General features: G+C 38.7%; 1 protein-coding gene across 1 annotated transcript in view; it reads left to right on the plus strand.

The window, feature by feature from the left end:
- Positions 1-23,821, plus strand: part of Ir21a (Ionotropic receptor 21a) — a 25,977-nt gene continuing 2,156 nt past the window's right edge. Inside the window, exons 1-5 of the mRNA XM_073969837.1 lie at positions 1-841; positions 15,343-15,677; positions 15,734-15,895; positions 15,957-16,339; positions 16,408-16,600. Of these exons, the coding sequence (XP_073825938.1) occupies positions 122-841; positions 15,343-15,677; positions 15,734-15,895; positions 15,957-16,339; positions 16,408-16,600 (1,793 nt within the window). The 5' untranslated portion in view covers positions 1-121. The remainder of the gene's footprint in view (positions 842-15,342; positions 15,678-15,733; positions 15,896-15,956; positions 16,340-16,407; positions 16,601-23,821) is intronic.

The raw sequence follows: 23,821 nt of genomic DNA on the forward strand, positions 1-23,821 counted from the left end.
GACCGTAGATTAATATCACAATGTCAAAACACGAAAGGCATTTGTCACGTTAACACCTGCATCAGCTTCGAAAGGGTGTAACTGGACACATTGAAAGAGTTCATCCGAAGTCATTTTAAAAATGTTTAACGCTTTACAATCGGTTAGCTTGTTGTTTATAATTTTAATAAATGGTGTATTGCCTTTGAATCAAAGTGAATCCAACGAAAGTTTAGATGAATCTCCTCCGGTGTCTTGTATGAGTGATAAAATAATCAAACGTTTTCAATTCAATACAAATATCTATCAATCTTGTGAAAGTCGCCGCGAAGCAGCAACATCTGATATCCATAACCGTAAACCGCGACGTATAGAACCAATATTTCGTGGTAAACCTAAACCTCGTCGCGATGTGTTAGCCTCAAAATTCCACTTGAATCTGGAGAGTCGACAAACTGCCTCCCTGGTATTACTGATCAAAAAAATCGCCACCGAATACTTGAGTAAATGTCCACCGATTATATATTACGATAGTTTTGTGGAACAATCGGAAAGTTTACTCTTGGAATTGTTGTTTAAAACGTTGCCCTTTACTTACTATCACGGGGAAATTAATAGCCGTTATGAAGCCCTCAATAGACGTCTTAAAACGTCCATTGATTCTAACTGTCAAAGTTATATATTATTTTTATCGGACCCATTAATGACACGCAGTATTATTGGACCTCAGCCGGAGAATAGAGTTTTGGTCATATCACGTTCGACACAATGGAAATTGAAAGATTTTCTCTCCTCCGAAAAATCATCAAATATTGTGAATCTGTTGGTTGTTGGCGAATCTCTAACGGCAGATCCAAATAAGGTAAGTCCTTTACTTAATATATTCTTTAAATACGGAGAATTCTAGACTTAGCAGTCCTCACAAAAAAATCTGCAATCTTTAGTGAAGACTACTCAAAAATATTTGTTGAAAAACTACAGTTTTAGGTAATAGGTCTGTTTGATAACTTTGCAAGTAAAAAGTTCTTGCAAGTACTTGCAAGTTCTCTCAGTTCTCTTTTATTGAATAAGTTTGTTATCGAACAGGTTTTTGTTAAAGTTTGTAAAAATTTTTGGTTATCGAACAGACCTATTTTCTTTAAAATCCACAATTCTGAACATAGGAATGAATCATTGGAAATTCGTACGAGAACGGTGCGAAAAGTACTAAATATGGTACCGTTTGTATTTGGCGAACCTGTGGAGCTAGAACTTTGAAATTTGGAATGAGGGGTTTTAGAAATTCGAACTAAAAGTGTACTAAATTTGGTACCATTTGATATTATGTGAATTTGGAATGAGAATCAAGGATAAAGTGGAGTTAATACAAGGAGGTGGTTTTGGAACTGTGTACACATGTGTGCGAAAAGTACTAAATGGTACTAAATTTGGTACAACTTGGTTTTGTGTGAACGAAAAGAGCTAGAATCCTGAAATTTGTAATTAAGATTACTGCTGGAGTGGAGGATTGAGATATAGAGGTAGTTTTGCAAATTCGTTCTTATGGGTACGAAACGTACTAAATTTGGTACAATTTGAATGTGGGTGAACGGATAGAGTTGGAATCCTTAGATTTGGAATTAAGATTACTGTTGGAGTTTAGGATTGAGGTTGTTTTGGAAATTACTTACGAAATGCTACCAAATTTGGTACAATTTGGACTTGGGTCGACGGATAGAGCTGGAATACTGAGAATTGGAATTAAGATTACTGTTAGAGTGTAGGTTTGAGATATGGAGTTAGTTTTAGCAATTCGCACATATGAATACGGAAAGTACTAAATGGTACCAGATTTTGGTACAATTTGGAATTGGGTCAACAGATTGAGCTGGAATTTTGAAATTTGGAACTAAGATTATTGTTAGAATGTACACAGTTTGGTGTTGGGTCTTTCTGGAATTTTGAAACTTTGTATAAGGGTACAGGTGATGTATAGGATTGTGATAAGAATATTTCTTTCGAATTACGTACTATAAGTGCACGAAATGCACTAAATGGTACTACATTTAGAAAATTTGGTCTTGGGTGAAAGGATAAAGCTGGAATTCCGTTTTTCGGGCTGGTTCGTAGGATTAGGGAGGTCGCTTTGGAAACGGGTGCTATATGTACAAAAAGCACTACATTTCACGATGGGGTCGATGAGAGGTTTTTGAGGCAAAAAATCACAGGAGCAAGCTAGACCTTCAAAATTTCGTGCAGATGTTTATAATCGGCCTAGAAACTGATCTGCCAAATTTGGTTGATATCGGTTCATATATATATAGCTCTCATATATATGTTCGCCCGATTTCGAGTAATTAATGGACCAAACACGAAAATGCTGTCCAATTATGATGATATTTGGAATATGTGGCGTAATTCGGACTGGAAATAAGTTTGCCAAGTTATTTTGAAATCGGTTAAGATTTGGATATAGCTCCCATATATATTTTCCCCCGATTTGAGGTATTTGGTGCAACAAACACGCAATTTTTGTCCAATTTCAATGAAATTTAAAATGTGTGACGAAATTACGTCTAGAAAAAAAGTATGCCAAATTATATCGAAATCGGTTCAGATTTGGATATAGCTCCCATATATATTTTCACCCGATTTTAGGTATTTCGTGCAGCAATCACGCTATATATGTCCAATTGTGATGAAATTTAAAGTGTGTGACGGAATTTGGTTATATCGATCATAAATTTTCTCTGTCGACGTTAATTATTTTCTCAATTTAGTTGGTTGATACCGAACTTCCTTGAAAACATAGTTTAAATATTTTTCTTTTGACAAATTGGGCGAAACAGAGGCGGCATGAATCAAGGGTTTGGTATTGTTGCCGTGTTTATAGCAGACTTCCGAAGCAAGTTTTCTTCCTTCACTATAATCCACATTAGGGCCCCCTCTCTTCTTTTTATCATTACCTTGTTCTAGCGTAAATACTGTGTCGCTAGCTAACCATAAGCTTTCAAATTGCAATACACGACTTTTTGACCTCCAATTTTTTATCCATTTTTGGTTAAGGCGTGAACAAATATTATAAATTTGCTTTTAAACTTCCGTCATGAAGTTGTATTTGACACCACGATTAAATTTTGCAAAAATCCATTCTATAAGGTGTTTAGGTTTTCACTGATTTTCCAACCAAAAAAAAAAATATCCAAATTTTTAAGGTTTACTATATCTGGAAGTTGATAATTTTTTTATTCGCAAGTATACGCAAAAATTGTTTCCAAAATCTGTTAGCCGACATTGTCACCTTTCACCAGATACATATTTTTACGAGAAAGCACCCTGAAGCCGAAAGTTCTACTCCAAAGAACACATGGACGATACCACAGACTACATCAAAAACCATCACTTACTGACACAACAAATTATTGACCACATCTAATATTACATTTACACTTTTAATAATAATCTTAATTTACATACCATTACCCTTATTTTCCATTTTTAAAAAATAGATAATATCAACAGATCAGGTTTTGACGCCAAAATACTTAAATTGTCTAATTACGACTGAATGTCAGAAATAAACGGAATCATAATTATGACAGCTTGGCATGTCGCCGTGGGTCGTTGCCAGATTGCAATTTTTTGGTTTTGTAGGTTTGAAAGTGTTAAGAATATAATTCCGTTGTTGTTTGATTTCAATCGCTGACTTGAAAAAATGATTTTTTGCCTCAAAAACCTGCCATTGGCCCCATCGTGCATTTGATACATTTGGTATCTTTGGTTTTAGGATAGAATTAGGATTCTGACATTTTTAATGAAGCTTTCTGTTGATGTGTAGGGTTGAGATAAGGAGTTCGCCTTGCAAAAATAAATATAAGCGTACGAAAATTACTGAATTTGTTACAATTTGGTATATAGAGATATAATTGGAATTTAAAATCTGTGATTAGGGATGAGATACAGAGGTGGTTTTGGAAAATATAGTTAATATTATATGATGGAATAAATCTGTAAATGCTTACTATATGTATTAAAAAGTACTAAATTGTACTAAATTATTGAGTGAAGGCCAGTGACTCTAGGCATACTAAGACTATTTCAATCCAAATTTCTTCGAACAACCACCAAACTTCTGTTTTTATACCCTACACCACTATGTGGGTATAGCCTACACCACGTTTTGATATAGCCCCCATACAACGGTACCTCCCTATTATCGGTATTTTGAAGATTTTAGCCTCATTATTACACCGAAATTGCTGAAATTTGGTATTTAGTCTTCCTAGGGAGCATTATACCTTCACCTTGAAATTTGTTTGCATAGGTCCACGCCTTCATTTGCCCCCCATAGGACGGTACCTTCCGATTTTCGGTATTTTGGAGGTTTTAGCCTGATTATCACACCGAAATGGCTGAAAATCGGTATTAAGTCTCCATTGGGGGACTTATAACCTTCCACCAGAAATATGTCGGTATAGGTCCTCGTCTTCCTATAGCCCCCATAGAACAGTGCCTCCTCATTTTCGGTATTTTGAGTGCTGTAGCCTCAATATCCACCCGATATGACTGCAATTTGGTGTTTAGTCTTCATATTGTTTGTGAGCATATTGAATATATCAAACTTTTGTCTATATATATATATTTTTTTTAAATTTTTTTGACTGATTAGTGGTCAAAAAACTGTAAAAAATCGAATTTTGATTTTCGCTGTTCACAATTTTTTTTTAAATGATATTTTTAAAATTCTCTAGTTTTAAAGCAAAATTATTAGGTACTTAATAAGCCCACAAAATGATGATCGGTTCATTCGTTTTCGCGCTATAGCCAGCACCACAAAACGATTTGTTAAAAAAGGGGGCATCTTCTCAGTGAGGTGGTCGCTGAAAAAGAGAAATGACACATTCGTCTGCAAACCTCTGTAACTGGGACCTTTATATATATTAAGTACTCACTTTTTACTACTCATACAGCAAAAAATATCGATATACACAATTTAAAATTTGCTTCAAATTAATAAACTTAGTAATACATGTTTGGGTAAATGTAAACACCATGTGATTAATATTTAAATGCAAACAAAAGTGTAGCCAAGTTTATTACATCCGAAGAGAACTTAGGAAATATTTTTGCAGCGACCGTTACTTTTAAATTTTAAATATTAACGCATAATATAATTTATTAATTTTAGAAAAAACAAGTGAGCAAAGGCTATAGTCGGGACAGGGCCGACCATGTGATACCCTACACCACTACCCCTGTGCATAAGCTTTTCACTGGTAAACATTTCTTTTAGGGAATACAATCCGACTACCACCAAACCTAATATGCCTCTTTCTCTCTTGGACCCCCATAAGCAGCCAAAATTTCGAGACCATCTGATCAAAATTACGACCTGTAGCGTGATTGCAAAAAATGGAAGAATTGGATGCATTACCGACTATTGTGGTATCTCGCTTGTTTGACCACCTTCGCCAGCCTACTTTACACCAATGTAAAGGTAATATTTTCTTCTTCAATTGACAGGCTTTGCCGTTGGAATACCCCTACTAGAAGCCGATATATTCACAAAGACTAAAACTTTGAATTTGTCTCCACATGAGTTTTTCCCCATTCCGACCCCTAAATATTATCCGACTATCACCAAAATCAATCTTCCTCTGTGGGCCCCCATCTACCCCCAAATTTCGTGACTATCCGATCAAAATTTCAACCTGAAGCGTGATTACAAAAAATGGAAAAATTGGATATATTATTGACTTTTGCGATATCTCGGTTGTTTGCCCACTCACTTTTGCTAAATGTTTCACTTTTTAAATACTCCTTCCAGAAGCGGAGATATTCGCATAAGAAAAAAACGTTGACTTTTCTCCACATAAGCTTTTGCTTATTCCGACTACTGAATATTATCCGACTATCACCAAACTATTGCGATATCTCTGTTGTTTGACCACCTACGACAGCCTACTTTACATCGTTGTAAAGGTGATATTTTCTACTTTCCTTGCCAGGTTTTGCTTTTGATATACCACTTAAAGAAACAGAGATATTGGCTTTGAAATAAAACGTTGACCAAATAAGTTTTTGCCCATTCCCACCCCTGAATATTATCCGACTTTGATCAAAATCTATAAGTTTCTTCCTCTGTGAGACCTCCATTAACCCCTAAAATTTCGTGACGATCCGATCAAAATTACGACCTGTAGCACGATTTCGAAAAAAATTGAAAAATGGGATGTATTACCAACTATTGCTATATCTCCGTTATTTGGTCACATACGCCAACCTACTTTGCATCATTGTAAAGGTGGGATATTCTACTTTCATAGTCTGGCTTTGCTTTTGGAAGCTTTTCATCCAAAGCTGTGATATCTGTCATTAAAATTAAAATCGCAAAAATTAAAAGTTGGGTTCTATTAGCGACTATTGCGATATCTTAGTTGTTTGACTACCTGCGACAACCTACTATACATCGTTGTAGTGGAGATATTTTCTACTTTCATTAGCAGGTTTTGCTTTTGATATACCCCTTATAGAAGTGGAGATATGCGCTTTGAAATAAAACGTTGACTTTTTCCGCAAATAAGTTTTTTGCCCATTCCGACCCCTGAATATTATCCGACCATCACCAAAATCAATAGGCTTCTTCCCCTTCGGGATCCTCATGAACACCCAAAATTTGGTGACGATCCGATCAAAATTGCGACCTGTAGCGTGATTACAAGGTTTAGATGGACAGACGGACGGACGGACGGACTGACGGACGGACACACATAGCCAGATCGACTCAGCTCGTCGAGACATTCATTTTGGTATATATAAGTATGGGTCTACGACCATTATTTCGGTGCGTTACAAACTTTTTGGCCAAAACCAACTTATAATACCCTCCCCACATAGTGGTGTAGGGTATAAAAACACAAAAATACGTATTAACTAAAATTGTCGGATTTAAATCCTCATATAGCAAAAACTACTTCACGTATCAGTACCAAAATTCAGATTCTTCTTAATTAATATGTTTTCTATCACTTCCCATCAATAGATTTGTTCAACGAAGTATTTACTTTTTACCATTTTTGGCCACGGTCGTGACACTGTGCGCTGCAGGTCGCAATTTTAATCCGATCGTCACCAAATTTTGGGTGCTGATGAAGGTCTCGGAGGGGAAGAAGCCTATTGATTTTGGTTATGGTCGGATAATATTCAGGGTCGTAATGGGCAAAAAGCTTATTTGGAGAAAAATTTAACATTTTTTTGCAAAGCGAATATCTCCGCTTCTATATGGGGTATATCAAAAGCAAAACCTGATAATGAAAGTAGAAATAATCACCTTTGCAACGATGTGTAGGTTGTCGTAGGTAGTCAAACAACGAAGATATCGCAATAGCCGCTAATAGAACCCAACTCTTCATTTTTGCGATTTTAATAATGATGACGAATATCACAGCCTTGGTTGGGGACCTTCCAAAAGCAAAGTCTGACTATGAAAGAAGAAAATCCCGTTTATAACGACGGAAAGTGGGCTGGCGTAGGTGCCCAAATAACGGAGATATCGCATTAGTCGGTAATACATCCCATTTTTTCCATTTTTTTGTAAACACGCTACAGTTGGCAATTTTGATCGGATCGTCACGAAATTTTGGGGGTTAATGGAGGTCCTACAGAGGAATAAGCCTATTGATTTTAACTTATTTGGAGAAAAAGTCAACGTTTTATTTCAAAGCGAATATCTCCGCTTCTATAAGTGGTATATCAAAAGCAAAACCTGCTAATGAAATTAAAAATATCATCTTTGCAACGATGTGGGTTGTCATAGGTGGTCAAACAACAGAGATATCACAATAGTCGGTAGTGCAACCCTTTTTCCATTTTTTGTGCAATCACACTACAGGTCGGAATTTTGATCGGATCCTCACGAAATTTTGGGGGTTGATGGGGTTTGGTGTACATCCCACTTTTCCATTTTTTATTTGAGTTGTACTGACGATGCATTTAAATGCGTTTCAACAAAAATGAATACATTCAAAGGTGCTAAACTATCCCAATTTTAATATGTTAAATTTTACCAATAAAAAGCTTATGCACAGGGGTAGTGGTATCACATAGTCGGCCCCGACCAGACTATAGCCTTGGCTCACTTGTTTATTTTTAAGAGAAGATTTGTTAACGAATATTTTTGAAGGAATGTCTGAACTATTTTAGTGGATTTTTTCTGAAAACTTGAGGGCCTTATTACGTGGATTTTTTTGAGAATATTTTTGCGCCATTATATGGTTTTTATGACGTATTTTAAACAATATTTCTTCAGCGTTATCAAAGCTATATTCTGGAATTTAAAAAAATTTAAGACCTATAAAAAATTTAAGACGTATTGTTTTTAGAGAAGGATTATCAGAACCATGCATGGCCATGTTCGGAATTTGTTTTGAAGGTGTATCAGATTTCAAATATTTTATAAATGCTATAAACGGTTTTTGTACCATTTTGATACCCTCAGCATTTATGCTAACGAGGGTATATACACTTTCATACGGGCAAAATGTGCCTCATCGAAATAATGGTTTTAGACCCCAAGTATGTTTGGACGAAATGTGTTTCAGACAATTTGGAGTTGATTTAGCAATGTCCGTCCGTCTGTCTGGCTGGCTGGTGCGCACGATAACTCTCGAACGGATCAACCGATTAAGTTCAAAATTTGGCTTTCGTAATATTCAGCCCGATCATGAATGTAAACTCCCCGTGAGTTTTGTCTTTCTGTCGTTGAAACTAAATGGAGAGAGTGAGACAACTCACGGGAAGTTGATATTCATGATCGGGGCTCATTTTGTCCAAACATATTTTATATTCGGAAAATTTGTGTGCACGATAACTCTTGGAGGGAGTAACAGATTTGACCCATATTATGCACATCGTGAAATTCTTACCAGACTTAGATGAGGTTCCAATAGGGACTCAATCGGTCCACTCCTTCGGGAACCCCCCACACAAAATTTCGGAAAAGTTCAGTTTGGGACTGCTCTCGAATCACTTTGATTTTTGTTGTGCCAACTTGTATTCACTGTCCCCCATACAACGGTACAAGTTTCATCAGGGGCAAGTCCATACTTCTTGAGAAAATAGCCTGAAAGTAGTAAAAAATATCTATGACCCGGTGTGTAGTGGTTGGAGCGCTAGATAACTCTCGAACGGATCTGCCGATTCGGTCCAAAATGTGGCCTTCATAATATTTTGTGCCAACTTAGTTTAAGTTCGAAGATAAGCCATAAGTCCACCCATTCAGGTACCTCCCCCACAAAAATACAAATATGTTCGGAAAAATTGTGCGCACGATAACTCTTCATGGGAGTGACCAATTTGGTCCATACTTTACACATCCTAATGTATCTACCAAATATAGATCAGGTTCGAATATGGACTATATTTGTCCATTCCTTCGGGTACCTCTCACACAAAATTTTGGATAAATTCAATTTAAGACCTGCTCTCGAATCATTTTGATTTTTGTTGAAGCAACTTCCGGTGCCTCCCCCACAAAAGTTCGAAAATATTCGCTAAAATATCTATATATATCTCATAGACGAATCCACACAGGCTGAGGGTATATCTCTGTCGGCAAAGCAGACTGCTACTTTTTTACTTGTTTCTGATGACTTTCGGCCTTCTTATAAAAATAATTTGGAGGATATAATTAAATTTGTCATTCCGTTTGTAACACATCGAAATATTCAGCGGAGACCCTATAAAATATGTATATTTTTGATCAGGGTAAAATTCTAAGTCGATGTAACAATGTCCGCCCGTCTGTTGAAATCAAGATACAGCTCGCAATTTTTAAGAAACAGCTTTGTAACTTTGTTATAGAGGTTTCTATTACTCCTAGGATGTTTAGTATTGCAAATGGGCTTTATCGATCCATATATAGCGCCCATAGAACGGTACCACCCGATTTTCGGTATTTTGAATGTTTTAGATTCATTATCACACCGAATAGACTAAAATTTGGTACATAGTCTTCATTGGGGGTATTAAAATAATAATTCGAACGAATTTATATTCGAATCGTCTTACAGAAACTGGCCATACGTGTACGGAAAGTATTAACTTTGTACCGTTAGTATTGGGAAGGTTAGGAATCGAATTCTGTAATTTGAATAAATTTTTAAAATTTTACTTTATTAATTCTGGGATAAATAAAACGGGGGTTTGTTTGCATCCTCTTTTCTACAAATGACAACTTTCCGCTAACGAAGTAGAGGGCACATGCTAGTAACAAGTAAAAAAGTATTGGTCAGGTTTGCCAAACGATCCGAGAAATTTCCTTAAACTGGATTTTGTAATTTTGTGGAGAAGGTACCTGAAAAAATGCATCATCTTAGAGCTAGATCTAATTTTTGCAGTCATTCCTTTCGATTGTTATGTTGCCAACCGGCCATTTTGGTTGTTCACGGTAGGATTTCTTGAGCTTTTGGATCATTATGGACGGGAACATGAACTTGCCCTTCGATAAAAATGTCAAATCAATACTCGAACAGTCCTTAAACTGCATTTTAAAAAAATTTAACTTTTATAGGGTGGTCCACTTGAAGACCTTGTGATCTATTGTGTTCAGTTCTGAAAAAGAAGTCATAAAAATAGATATTGTAAACAGAGGAAAGGTATTACAGAATATTAAGAAAGGTATTGAAGAGTGCAGATGTTAAGAGGATAAAGTATTTGCCATGGTTTGTGGTGCTGTGGTTCCTTCTCGCTGCAGTCATCTCAAACCCTTGGCAAGGAGACCTTTGTTGGCTCAGTTAGCAAAATGTTTTCAGATATTGGGTTGTGTGTTCGAATCGTGCGAATCGTCTACTGGTCGTGAACTTTAGACAGCCACATATTAAGTGCTCGATTACATCTGCTTCTTCTTCATCTGCGCATTACCTACGGTGGTCAGCAATTTCATCTCTTTCCCTTTTGCAAGACATTAATCTTATACTGCAGTAACCCGTAATTATCCCTACCGTTAGTTTCAGGTCGGATTTCATCATGGAAATCTCTACTTGGATTGGCCAGATTGCCTTGAATACCTTACAGCCAGGTTCATAGTGCCAAATCTAGCTAGGCTTATCCCGATGTACTGCTTCTAGCTGCCGTAAGCGGCTTGATTGAGTTCTCGACTTCGATATCGGATGACCCCAATCTGCGACGCCCCAGTTCATCCGCTGCTTTATTACCTTCGATATTGCAATGACCCGTGACCCAACACAAAGTAACGATTAATTTTTATGTCTCCAAGGTATGAATCTCTGTACATCTAGAGTTGGCGAGTTTACAACCTGATGAGAAGACCGAGCTGTTCTAGAGATTGGCGCCCATGCTGACAAAAACCTTCTACATGGGATCTCCTTTACACTTACAACCGCTAGTTGGCACACTTACCAGAGGTCATCTTTTGACCTATTAAGAAATTCTAAGGATTCCTTATTTTGGCAAAAGAAGACCTTGACTCCTCTTTAGGGGGCTGCACTACCGATCTGAGTATGTTTGGCGTTCTCAGGTGATGAAGTTGTTGTAGTTGTAGCAACGCAAATATTTTCCTTAGCTTATTTTATTCAACTACATACACCTTTTTCATATGTAATTCGAATTATTTTAATTGTAATTCGAGAATTTTATTTGCGATTCGTAACATTTTATTTGCAATTCAAATTATTCCACTTGTAATTCGATTTTTTCCATTTGTAATTCGAATTATTCCATTTGTAATTCGAAGTATTCTATTTGTAATTCGAATTATTCCACTTGTAATTCGAATTATTCCATTTGATATTAGAATTATTCCATTCCTAATTCCAGTTATTCCATTTGTAATTCGAATTATTTTATTTGAAATTCGTATTATTCCATTTGTAATTCGAATCACTTTATTTGTAATTTCAAATCAAATAATTCCAATTACAAATGAGATAATTCGAATTACAAGTGGAATAATTCGAGTTACAAATGGAATAATTCGAATTACAAATGAAATAATTCGAATTTCAAATGGAATAATTCCAATTACAAATGAGATAATTCGAATTTCAAATGGAATAATTCGAATAACAAATGGAATAATTCGAATTACAAGTGGAATAATTCGAGTTACAAATGGAATAATTCGAATTACAAGTGGAATAATTCCAATTACAAATAGAATTCTCGAATTACAAATGAAATGTTACGAATTACAAATAGAATTCTCGAATTACAATTAAAATAATTCGAATTACATCTGAAAAAGGTGTAGTTGAATAAAATATGCTAAAATATGCTAATTCGAATTTCAAATGGAATAATTTGAATTACAAATGAAATAATTCGAATTTCAAGTGGAATAATTCTAATTACAAATGGAATAATTCGAATAACAAATGGACGAATTCGAGTTAGAAGTGGAATAGTTACAAATGGAATTCTTGAATTACAAATGAAATGTTACGAATTACAACTAAAATGTTTTGAATTACATCTGAAAAGGCTGTATTGGTTCCTCTTTATCCAGTTACAAAAATTCTGCAACCTGCACTGGATGTAGTTCCCTCCTGATGTGCCTAGGTGTTGGAGCCTGTCCACTAGATCCAGAAAGCGATGCTCACGGCGAAAACACCCAAGCAGGTGCAGTACCTGACATCGACAACTTCTTGTTGTGTTGATGTACCCGCAAAATCGTGAAGATGGTCGACTGGTGTCATGAAGGGGCACCTTGTGCAGAGGAATAGTGAGGATACATGTTAAATACTCAACCCCGGGTTCATCCAGGTGCTTAAGCATTGTCACCGATATTCTGTGTGGGCCCAACGCTTGGGAAGATTCAGCGTTTCGGTTGGCACCTGCAACATCGCCCATCGTAAATTGTGGTGGAACCTTCTCGACTGGGAGGGCTATTCTTATACACCGTAACACACTCCTCTTCGCCCTATCAATCTAGGTTTGCTCTATAAATTGGCTGTTAAAATAACACACTTCATCGGATTAGGTACTGTTACACCGTTGAAAATAATCGTCATTCTATCATCCTATTTCCCGGATTCGAGGTTGATTTAACCGTTGCCCACAATTTACTTTATCCTGTACCAATGTGGCATTGCTTCGAGTGGTCTAGCCACTTTTTCCACTTATGTTCGCCTACTTGCCTGTTGACTTCATGACGTCTTCAGGGTTCGTATGACGAAACTCATCACGCTCATTTGCTGTCCCGTTGCCTCTGCTTCGGTAGACCCTTTCTGAAAGAAAAGGTGCTTCGTTAGACCCTTTCTGAAAAAAGGGTGCTTCGTTAGACCCTTTCTGAAAAAAGAGTGCAAACGTTACCAATTATGTATTTGTGTTCGTATATTTTTTTCACTATGCTTCTGAAAAAAGGGTGCTTCTATAGACCTTTTCTGAAAGGAAGAGTACCTGTATAGACCCTTTATGAAAGAAAGGGTGCCTCTATAGACCTTTTCTGAAAGAAAAGGTGCTTCGGTAGACCCTTTCTGAAAGAAAAGGTGTTTCGTTAAACCCTTTCTAAAAAAAGTGTGCTTCGCTAGACCCTTTCTGAAAGAAAAGGTTCTTCGTTAGACCCTTTCTGAAAAAAGGGTGCCTCGTTAGACCCTTTCTGAAAAAAGAGTGCTTTGTTAGACCCTTTCTGAAAGAAGAGGTGCTTCGTTAGACCCTTTCTGAAAAAAGAGTGCTTTGTTAGACCCTTTCTGAAAAAGGGTGCTTCTATAGACCCTTTCTGAAAGGAAGGATACCTGTATAGACCCTTTATGAAAGAAAGGGTGCCTCTATAGACCCTTTCTGAAAGGAAGGATACCTGTATAGACCCTTTCTGAAAGAAAGGGTGCCTCTATAGACCCTTTATGAAAGAAAGGGTGCCTCTATAGACCCTTTATGAAAGAAAGGGTGCCTCTATAGACCCTTTCTGAAAAATGGGTGCTTCGTTAGACCCTTTATGAAAGAAAGTGTGCCTCTATAGACCCTTTCTGAAAGAAAAGGTGCTTCGGTAGACCCTTTCGGAAAGAAAAGGTGATTCGGTAGACCCTCTCTGAAAAAAGGGTGCTTCGTTAGACCCTTTCTGAAAAAGGGTGCTTCGTTAGACCCTTTCTGAAAAAAGGGTGCTTCTATAGACCCTTTCTGAAAAAAGGGTGCCGGTATGGACCCTTTCTAAAAGAAAGGGTGTCTCTATAGACCCTTTCTGAAAGGAAGGCTGCCTCCATAGACCCTTTGTAGACCCTTTCTGAAAGAAAAGGTGCTGCGGTGACCCTTTCCGAAAGAAAAGGTGATTAGAGCCTCTCTAGAGGAAATGGGCTTCAGTAGACCCTGCTGAAAGAAAGGGTGCTTCGGTAGATCCTTTCTGAAAGAAAAAGTGCCTATCTATAGACTCTTTCTGAAAAGAAAGGTGCCTCTATAGACTCTTTCTGAAAAGAAGGGTGCCTCTATAGACCCTTTATGAAAGAAAGGGTGCCTCTATAGACCCTTTATGAAAGAAAGGGTGCCTCTATAGCCCTTTCTGAAAAGAAGGGTGCCTCTATAGTCCCTTTATGGAAGAAAGGGTGCCTCTATAGACCCTTTATGGAAGAAAGAGTGCCTCTATAGCCCTTTCTGAAAGAAATGGTGCTTCGGTACACAGTTTTTGAAAGAAAAGGTGCTTCTATAGACCCTTTCTGAAAGGAAGGGTTCTTGTCGGGTCGGGTTCTTCCTCGTCATCACAAGGCCTGCAGTACTCAATATTGTCGTCCCTTCACCTGTTTGTCATAGATCTTATGCAGCAATCCTAACGGGTTCCCAACAGTAGAATTTGATGAGTGTGTTAAGCATGAAACAGGGATCAGCATGAGAACACGGAGATTTCTTGCATAACCCGTCACAATGTTAAACTCCAGTTGTACAGCTCGCAATATTTAAGATAGACCCACAAAAGAGGGTACCTTCCGATTTTCGGTATTTTAAAGATTGCGGACTCAATATTCAACCGAAATGACCAACATTTGGTATTTTATCTTCGTTGGGGTATAAAACGTTCCAACTGAAATTTTTCGGTATAGACACAAATCTTCATATAGCCCCCGTAAAAGAGTACCTCCCGATTTACGGTATTTTGGAGGTTTTAGCGTCAATATCATACCTAAATGGCTGAAATTTTGTATTTTGTAAGTCTTCGATGGGGCTATAAAACATTCCAGAAGATAATTATCAGTATGGGACCACGTTTTCATATACATAGCTCAATAACTCAACGAAATGGCTAAAATTTGGCATTTAGTCTTTGTTGGGGGTACACAACTTTCCACCAGAATAGGCAGCCCTCGAAAATATTCTTTACCTAAAATTTCTGAAAAAATTATAATTACTGCCATTTAACGTTTCATCCCCCTTTATTCCTAGGAAAGACCTTATGTCCTTTATACCCATAAATTGTATGCAGATGGACTGGGTTCGAATAAGCCCGTAGTGTTAACGAGCTGGCTTAGGGGCGGTCTAACACGTCCACATATTAATCTCTATCCCAAGAAATTTCAACATGGTTTTGCCGGGCATCGTTTTCAAGTGATGGCGGTCAATCAACCACCCTATATATTCCGTATAAAAACATTAGATTTTACAGGCGTTACTCAAGTACACTGGGATGGTATTGAGTATCGTCTGCTGCAGACGATTGGACAGAAATTGAATTTTTCTATCGATATTTTAGATACACCAAATACGGTGAGAGATTTAAGGTAAGTAAAACTGACTCAGATTTCATTTATTCGTATAAAAAATCTTCCTTTCTCAGACCCTTCGAACTGTTGGAGTACAGTGTGGCAGAACGTTTGGCAGATGTCGGCATGAGTGGCATGTATATTTCCAATGAAAAACTGAAGAATATTGAGTTCTCTGTGGGACACTCCAAGGACTGTGCAGCATTTATAACACTGGCCTCTAAAGCATTACCAAAGTACTTGGGAGATTTAATCGTTTGATGAAAAAACTATTAAAATTGAGTTTCCTTTTTACAGATATCGTGCCATAATGGGTCCGTTTCAATGGCCTGTGTGGGTGGCGTTGATATGCATCTATTTGGGAGCCATATTTCCCATTGTATTTACAGATCGTTTAACGTTGAGTCATTTGCTTGGTAATTGGGGTGAAATTGAAAATATGTTTTGGTATGTTTTCGGCATGTTTACGAATTCACTGACATTTTCCGGGAAATATTCATGGGCCAATACCCAAAAAGTGTCGACAAGAATTTTAATTGGTTCCTATTGGATATTTACAATTATTATAACAGCATGTTATACTGGGTCGATTATTGCTTTTGTCACCTTGCCTGCCTTTCCGGATACAATTGATTCTGTAATGGATTTGCTGGGATTATTTTTTAGAGTTGGAACCATGGGTAAGTTGATTTGTGTTCAGTTTCAATTTTTTGAAAAATTTGTTAAATATTTCTTATTCCCGTTTCAGATAATGGTGGTTGGGAATCTTGGTTTCAAAATTCTTCACATGAGCCCACTGCCCGCTTGTTCCAGAAAATGGAGTATGTCTCATCGGTGGAACAGGGCATTGGAAATGTTACCCAAAGCTTCTTTTGGAATTATGCTTTTCTGGGGTCTCGGGCCCAATTGGAATATTTGGTACAGTCCAATTTCACAAATGAGTAAGTATGGAGAGAACTCCATCCAATATTATATGCAGCTCAACGATAGTCCTTGACACTTTTAAGGTCTTCTATAGTAGACAGAAGAACTTTTAAGGTATTCTATAGTAGACAGAACACCTCTTATGATCTTCCTTAGTAGACAGAAGACCTTTTAAGGTATTCTCTAGTAGGCAGAAGACCTTTTAAGGCCTTTTATAGTAGACAGAAGAACCTTTATGAAGACCTGTAGTAGACAGAAGATTTTTTAAGGTATTCTATAGTAGACAGAACACCTCTTAAGACCTTCCCTAATAGACAGAATACCTTATCTAGTAGACAGAAGATCTTCTATAGTAGTCAGAAGACCTCTTAAGGTGTTCTCTAGTAGACAGAAGACCTTTTAAGGTCTTCTATAGTAGACAGAAGACTTTTTAATGTCTTCTATAGTAAACAGAAGACCTTTTAAAGTATTCTATAGTAGACAGAACACCTCTTAAGGTCTTCTCTAGTAGTCAGAATATCTTAAGATCCTCTCTAGCAGTCAAAAGACCTTTTAAGGTCTTCTATAGTAGACAGAAGAACTTTTAAGGTATTCTATAGTAGACAGAAGACTTTTTAAGGTATTCTATAGTAGACAGAAGACCTTTTAAGGTATTCTATAGTAGACAGAACACCTCTTAAGGTCTTCTCTAGTAGTCAGAATATCTTAAGATCCTCTCTAGCAATCAAAAGACCTTTTAAGGTCTTCCTTAGTAGACAGTAGACATTTTAAGGTCTTCTCTAGTAGTCAGAATATCTTTCAAAATCTTGTTTAGTAGTCAGAAGTCATCTTAAGGTCCTCTCTAGTAGACAGAAGACCTTTTAAGGCCCTCTGTAGTAGAAAAAGGGTCCTTAATGTTATTTTATAGTAGATAGAAGGTCTTTTAAGGTCTTCTGAAATTGACACAAGACCTTCTATAGTAACTAGAAGACATTTGAATGCCCTCCCTAGTAGACAGAAGTCCATTTAAGGTATTCTCTAGTAGACAGAAGATCTTCTATAGTAGTTTGAAGACTTTTTATGGTCTTCTCTAGTAGACAGAAAAACGTTTAAGGTATTCTATAGTAGGCAGAACACCTCTTATGGTTTTCCTTAGTAGACAGAAGGCCTTTTAAGGTCTTCTCTAGTAGTCAGAATATCTTTTAAGATTTTCTTTAGTAGTCAGAAGACCACTTAAGGTCCTCTCTAGTAGACACAAGGCCTTTTAAGGTCTTCTCCAGTAGACAGAAAACTTTTTAAGATTCTCTGTAGTAGACAGAAGATATTTAAAGCCCCTATATAGTAGACAGAGGACTCTTTAAGGTCTTCTGAAATTGACACAAGACCTTTTATAGTAACCAGAAGACATTTGAATGTCCTCCCTAGTAGACAGAAGACCTTTTAAGGTATTCTCTAGTAGACAGAAGACCTTTTAAGGTCTTCTTTAGTAGACAGAAGACATTTTAATGTATTCTATAGTAGATAGAAGAACTTTTAATGTATTCTATAGTAGACAGAACACCTCTTAAGGTCTTCCCTAGTAGACAAAACACCTCTTATGGTTTTCCGTAGTAGACAGAAGACCTTTTAAGGTCTTCTATAGTAGACAGAAGACTTTTTAATATCTTCTATAGTAGACAGAATACCTTTTATGGTATTCTATAGTAGACAGAACACCTTTTAAGGTCTTCCCTAGTAGACAAAACACATCTTATAGTTTTCCCTAGTAGACAGAAGAACTTTTAAGGTATTCTATAGTAGACAGAAGGCTTTTTAATATCTTCTATAGTAGACAGAAGACCTTTTATGGTATTCTATAGTAGACAGAACACCTCTTAAGGTCTTCCCTAGTAGACAAAACACCTCTTATGGTTTTCCTTAGTAGACAGAAGACCTTTTAAGGGCTTTTCTAGTAGTCAGAATATCTTTTAAGATCTTATTTAGTAGCCACAAGACCTTTTATAATAACCAGAAGTTATTTGAATGCCCTCCCTGGTAGACAAAATACCTTTTAAGGCATTCTCTAGTAGACAGAAGACCCTTTGAGATCTGCTATAGTAGACAGAAGGTCTTCTATAGTAGACAGAAGGTCTTCTATAGTAGACAGAAGACCTCTAAAGCTCCTCTCTAGTAGACAGAAGACCTTTTAAGGCTTTCTTTAGTAGACAGAAGAACATTTAAGGTATTTTATAGTAGACAGAACAGCTCTTAAAGTCTTCCTTAGTAGACAGAAGACCTTTTAAGATCTTCTTTAGCAGTCAGAAGAACTCTTAAGATCTTTTCTAGTAGACAGCAGACCTTTTAAGTTTTTCTCCAGTAGACAGAAGCATTTTAAGTTTCTCTGTAATAGACAGAAGACCTTTTAAGATCTGTCTATTACAGAGGGCCCTTTAAGGTCTTTTAAAGTAGATAGAAGGTCTTTTAATGTCTTCTATAGTTGACACAAGACCTTTTATAGTAACCAGAAGACATTTGAATGCCCTCCCTAGTAGACTGAAGACCTGTTAAAGTCATCTATAGCAGACAGAAGACCTTTTAAGGTATTCTATAGTAGACAGAAGAACGTTTAAGGTCTTCTATAGTAGACAGAACACCCCTTAAGGTCTTCCCTAGTAGACAGAAGACCTTTTAAGGTCCTCTGTAGTAGACAAAAGAACTTTTAAGGTCTTCTATAGTAGACAGAAGACCTTTTAAGGTATTCTATATTAGACGGAACCCCCCTTAAGGTCTTCCCCAGTAGACAGAAGTCTTTTTAAGGTCTTCTGTAGTAGACAGAAGACCTTTTAAGGTATTCTGTAGTAGACAGAAGAACGTTTAAGGTCTTCTATAGTAGACAAAACACCTCTTAAGGTCTTCCCTAGTAGACAGAACATATCTTAGTAGATAAAAGACCTTTTAAGGTCTTCTCTAGTAGTCAGAATATATTTTAAGATCTTCTTTTGTAGTCAGAAGAGCTCTTCAGGTCCTCTCTAGTAGACAGAAGACCTTTTAAGTTTTTCTCCAGTAGACAGAAACGTTTTAAGTTTCTCTGTAATAGACATAAGACCTTTTAAGGTCCTCTGTAATAGACAGAGGGTCCATTAAGGTCGTTTATATTATAGCCTCCGCACATATGATTGATTATCCAAGGTTTGAATCTTCGCGGGGGGTAGTCCACTCGATGCCCTCAAATAGCGTGGAGTGCTTGACAGTATCAAACGCTTTTAAAAAGTCGAGCAACACCAACACTGTCCTCTCGCATGACATGTTTTGGTTGAGTCCATTACTAATATGTGTGGAAATGGCGTGCAAAGCTGTTCCGTAAGCTGTGCTGATCTGCTTACGGAACCCATGCTGATGATCGGCAAGTGGATAGCTATTTCAGATGCTGGGAAGGGGAAAAGCCTTTGCTACGGGCGACAAAAGCGAAGTCGGTCAGATCCTTGCCTGGCTTCAAAGCGGGATTACTCTGTCCATTTTCCAGACTTCGAGAATGATGTGTGTGGCTAGCGACATGTTGAGAACTTTAGTGAGATACTCCACTACCGGCACATCCAGCTGTTTCAGCATTACCATGGAGATTCCATCAGTGCTCAACGCTTTGGATGATTTAGCGTTCCTGATGACATTCGCAACATCATCTTTTGTAAATTGTGGTGGTTCATCTAATGCGATGGAGTACTCTCTATGCGCCCTCTCACCCCGGGAGTGCTCGCCAAATTGTCGATTAAAATAATTTGCGCACCTCTTCGGATCAGTCAGCGTGACATCGCCAAACGTGACTGAGGTGCTATATTCCTTCTGTCCAGGGTTCGAGAGTGTGTTAACCGTTGCCTTCAATTCACTTATTTTGCCTCTAACTCTTCAGATGATTTAGACACTTGTTTCGCTTATGCTCACCGACCAATCTGAACTCTCTTAAACTCGTCCAATTACTTTTCCTATGATTGAGGAAAGTGCGGGGTTTAGAGGTGATGGAATCTGGTGGTTTGCTAATGGAGACACTGATGAGGAGATGGTCTGCCCCAAGAGAAATGATGCGTGATTTCATTTAACAGACCAGGTTAAATGACGGTCGATGGGCTTCCTCATTGACCATGCAAAACGTAGAGCTATCTATCCGCTCAGGCAGCACTATACCCCTGCCGTTAGGACCGAGGCCCGAATGCCAAAACTCATGATGAGCATCAAAGTCCCCCAAGACCATTCGGTTGTTACCTTCCAAAAGCGGGCTAATGCTCGCCCTATAACTTGGAGTACAGCCATTTAACGGCGGAATGTATACTCGTACGTTGACACTTCCACACCATACATTCCATGTACGGATTATATGAGCCAGGTTTGAATGATATACATAGCTAGTTCCCAACCTCCACTTCTGGGAGGTGGTTTCCTGCAGCGCCTCGACCATGACATTCTTCCGACTCATGAAATCCACTATTTCCTTGATCTTACCTCGGAGTCTATTACAAATAAATTCCAAAAATGATGCATTTCCAGGGATTAGAACAGCAACGGCTGATTTTAAGTGCTGTTAGTGGGACTGCTGTGGAGTCGCGTATACTGATGACGGCGACAACTCACTGGTGGATTTGTTCTCTCAGCATGCAGCAACACAGTCCTTGTCGTAGTCCCTAACATGGACGAATCCAGAACAACCCCTGAAAAGCACCCACTCCAAACATCTTTTGCATCTCACCGAAGATTGGATTTGAGTGAAGATGTGGAGTTGGTGCCACTGAGGTGGCAGCAACTGGCCAGAACACGGGTATTGTATGGTTCAGGGTCAATCCGGTATCGAAGAACCCGCCGCCGCGGGATTGACAACTATCGTTTTAATGCGGTCTCTGGAGTACATCCACCACCTGTAGTAACTGTAGAACGTTAGCTGCCACGACAAGCCAGAGTAGTTTTGGCTAAAACATTCGAATGAAATAACTTGCGCACCTCTTCGGGTAGGTCAACGTAACGTCGCCAAACGTGACTGAGGTCCTATCTTTCCTTCTTCCAGGCTTCCAAAATGACTTAACCGTTGGCCACAATACACTTATACCGGCTCCAATGTTGCAACTCTTCAGATGATTTAACCACTTGTTCCCCTTATGCTCGCCGACCAGCCTGTTAACTTCCAGTGTCAGCTCCCTGACTCTGGGGTTGGCTCGGCGAAGCTCATCACGCTCATTTGCTAATCCCGTCACCTCTTCTGGGAAGTTTGGTCTTACTTCGGGTATTCGACCAGGAGATATATGGCGAGCGGCTGCAGCAGTGATGATGTCTCGGAACGTACTTTCCGCTATCCGAACATCAGAAGGATTGGGCAGTTCTCTGAAGCGGTAATTGGTGAACCTTGCCAATCAGCTTTCTTATGATTGACGAATGTGCGGCGTTCAGAGGTAATGAAAACGAGAGGTCTGCTGTTGGAGACAAATATGGAGAGATGGTTTGAACCAAGAGAAACGATGGGCTAGCGACATGTTGAGAACTTTAGTGAGATACTCCACTACCGGCACATCCAGCTGTTTCAGCATTACCATGGAGATTCCATCAGTGCTCAACGCTTTGGATGATTTAGCGTTCCTGATGACATTCGCAACATCATCTTTTGTAAATTGTGGTGGTTCATCTAATGCGATGGAGTACTCTCTATGCGCCCTCTCACCCCGGGAGTGCTCGCCAAATTGTCGATTAAAATAATTTGCGCACCTCTTCGGATCAGTCAGCGTGACATCGCCAAACGTGACTGAGGTCCTATATTCCTTCTGTCCAGGGTTCGAGAGTGTGTTAACCGTTGCCTTCAATTCACTTATTTTGGCTCTAACTCTTCAGATGATTTAGACACTTGTTTCGCTTATGCTCACCGACCAATCTGAACTCTCTTAAACTCGTCCAATTACTTTTCCTATGATTGAGGAAAGTGCGGGGTTTAGAGGTGATGGAATCTGGTGGTTTGCTAATGGAGACACTGATGAGGAGATGGTCTGCCCCAAGAGAAATGATGCGTGATTTCATTTAACAGACCAGGTTAAATGACGGTCGATGGGCTTCCTCATTGACCATGCAAAACGTAGAGCTATCTATCCGCTCAGGCAGCACTATACCCCTGCCGTTAGGACCGAGGCCCGAATGCCAAAACTCATGATGAGCATCAAAGTCCCCCAAGACCATTCGGTTGTTACCTTCCAAAAGCGGGCTAATGCTCGCCCTATAACTTGGAGTACAGCCATTTAACGGCGGAATGTATACTCGTACGTTGACACTTCCACACCATACATTCCATGTACGGATTATATGAGCCAGGTTTGAATGATATACATAGCTAGTTCCCAACCTCCACTTCTGGGAGGTGGTTTCCTGCAGCGCCTCGACCATGACATTCTTCCGACTCATGAAATCCACTATTTCCTTGATCTTACCTCGGAGTCTATTACAAATAAATTCCAAAAATGATGCATTTCCAGGGATTAGAACAGCAACGGCTGATTTTAAGTGCTGTTAGTGGGACTGCTGTGGAGTCGCGTAGACTGATGACGGCGACAACTCACTGGTGGATTTATTCTCTCAGCATGCAGCAACACAGTCCTTGTCGTAGTCCCTAACATGGACGAATCCAGAACAACCCCTGAGAAGCACCCACTCCAAACATCTTTTGCATCTCACCGAAGATTGGATTTGAGTGAAGATGTGGAGTTGGTGCCACTGAGGTGGCAGCAACTGGCCAGAACACGGGTATTGTATGGTTGAGGGTCAATCCGGTATCGAAGAACCCGCCGCCGCGGAATTGACAACTATCGTTTTAATGCGGTCTCTGGAGTACATCCACCACCTGTAGCAACTGTAGAACGTTAGCTGCCACTACAAGCCAGAGTAGTTTTGGCTAAAACTTTCGAATGAAATAACTTGCGCACCTCTTCGGGTAGGTCAACGTAACGTCGCCAAACGTGACTGAGATACTATCTTCCCTTCATCCAGGCTTCCAAAATGACTTAACCGTTGGCCACAATACACTTATACCGGCTCCAATGTTTCAACTCTTCAGATGATTTAACCACTTGTTCCCCTTATGCTCGACGACCAGCCTGTTAACTTCCAGTGTCAGATCCCTGACTCTGGGTTGGCTCGGCGAAGCTCATCACGCTCATTTGCTAATCCCGTCACCTCTTCTGGGAAGTTTGGTCTTACTTCGGGTATTCGACCAGGAGATATATGGCGAGCGGCTGCAGCAGTGATGATGTCTCGGAACG

Source organism: Musca autumnalis, unplaced genomic scaffold (assembly GCF_047663935.1).
Source record: "Musca autumnalis isolate F117 unplaced genomic scaffold, ASM4766393v1 scaffold_2, whole genome shotgun sequence".
NCBI classification, from domain to species: Eukaryota; Metazoa; Arthropoda; class Insecta; order Diptera; family Muscidae; genus Musca; species Musca autumnalis.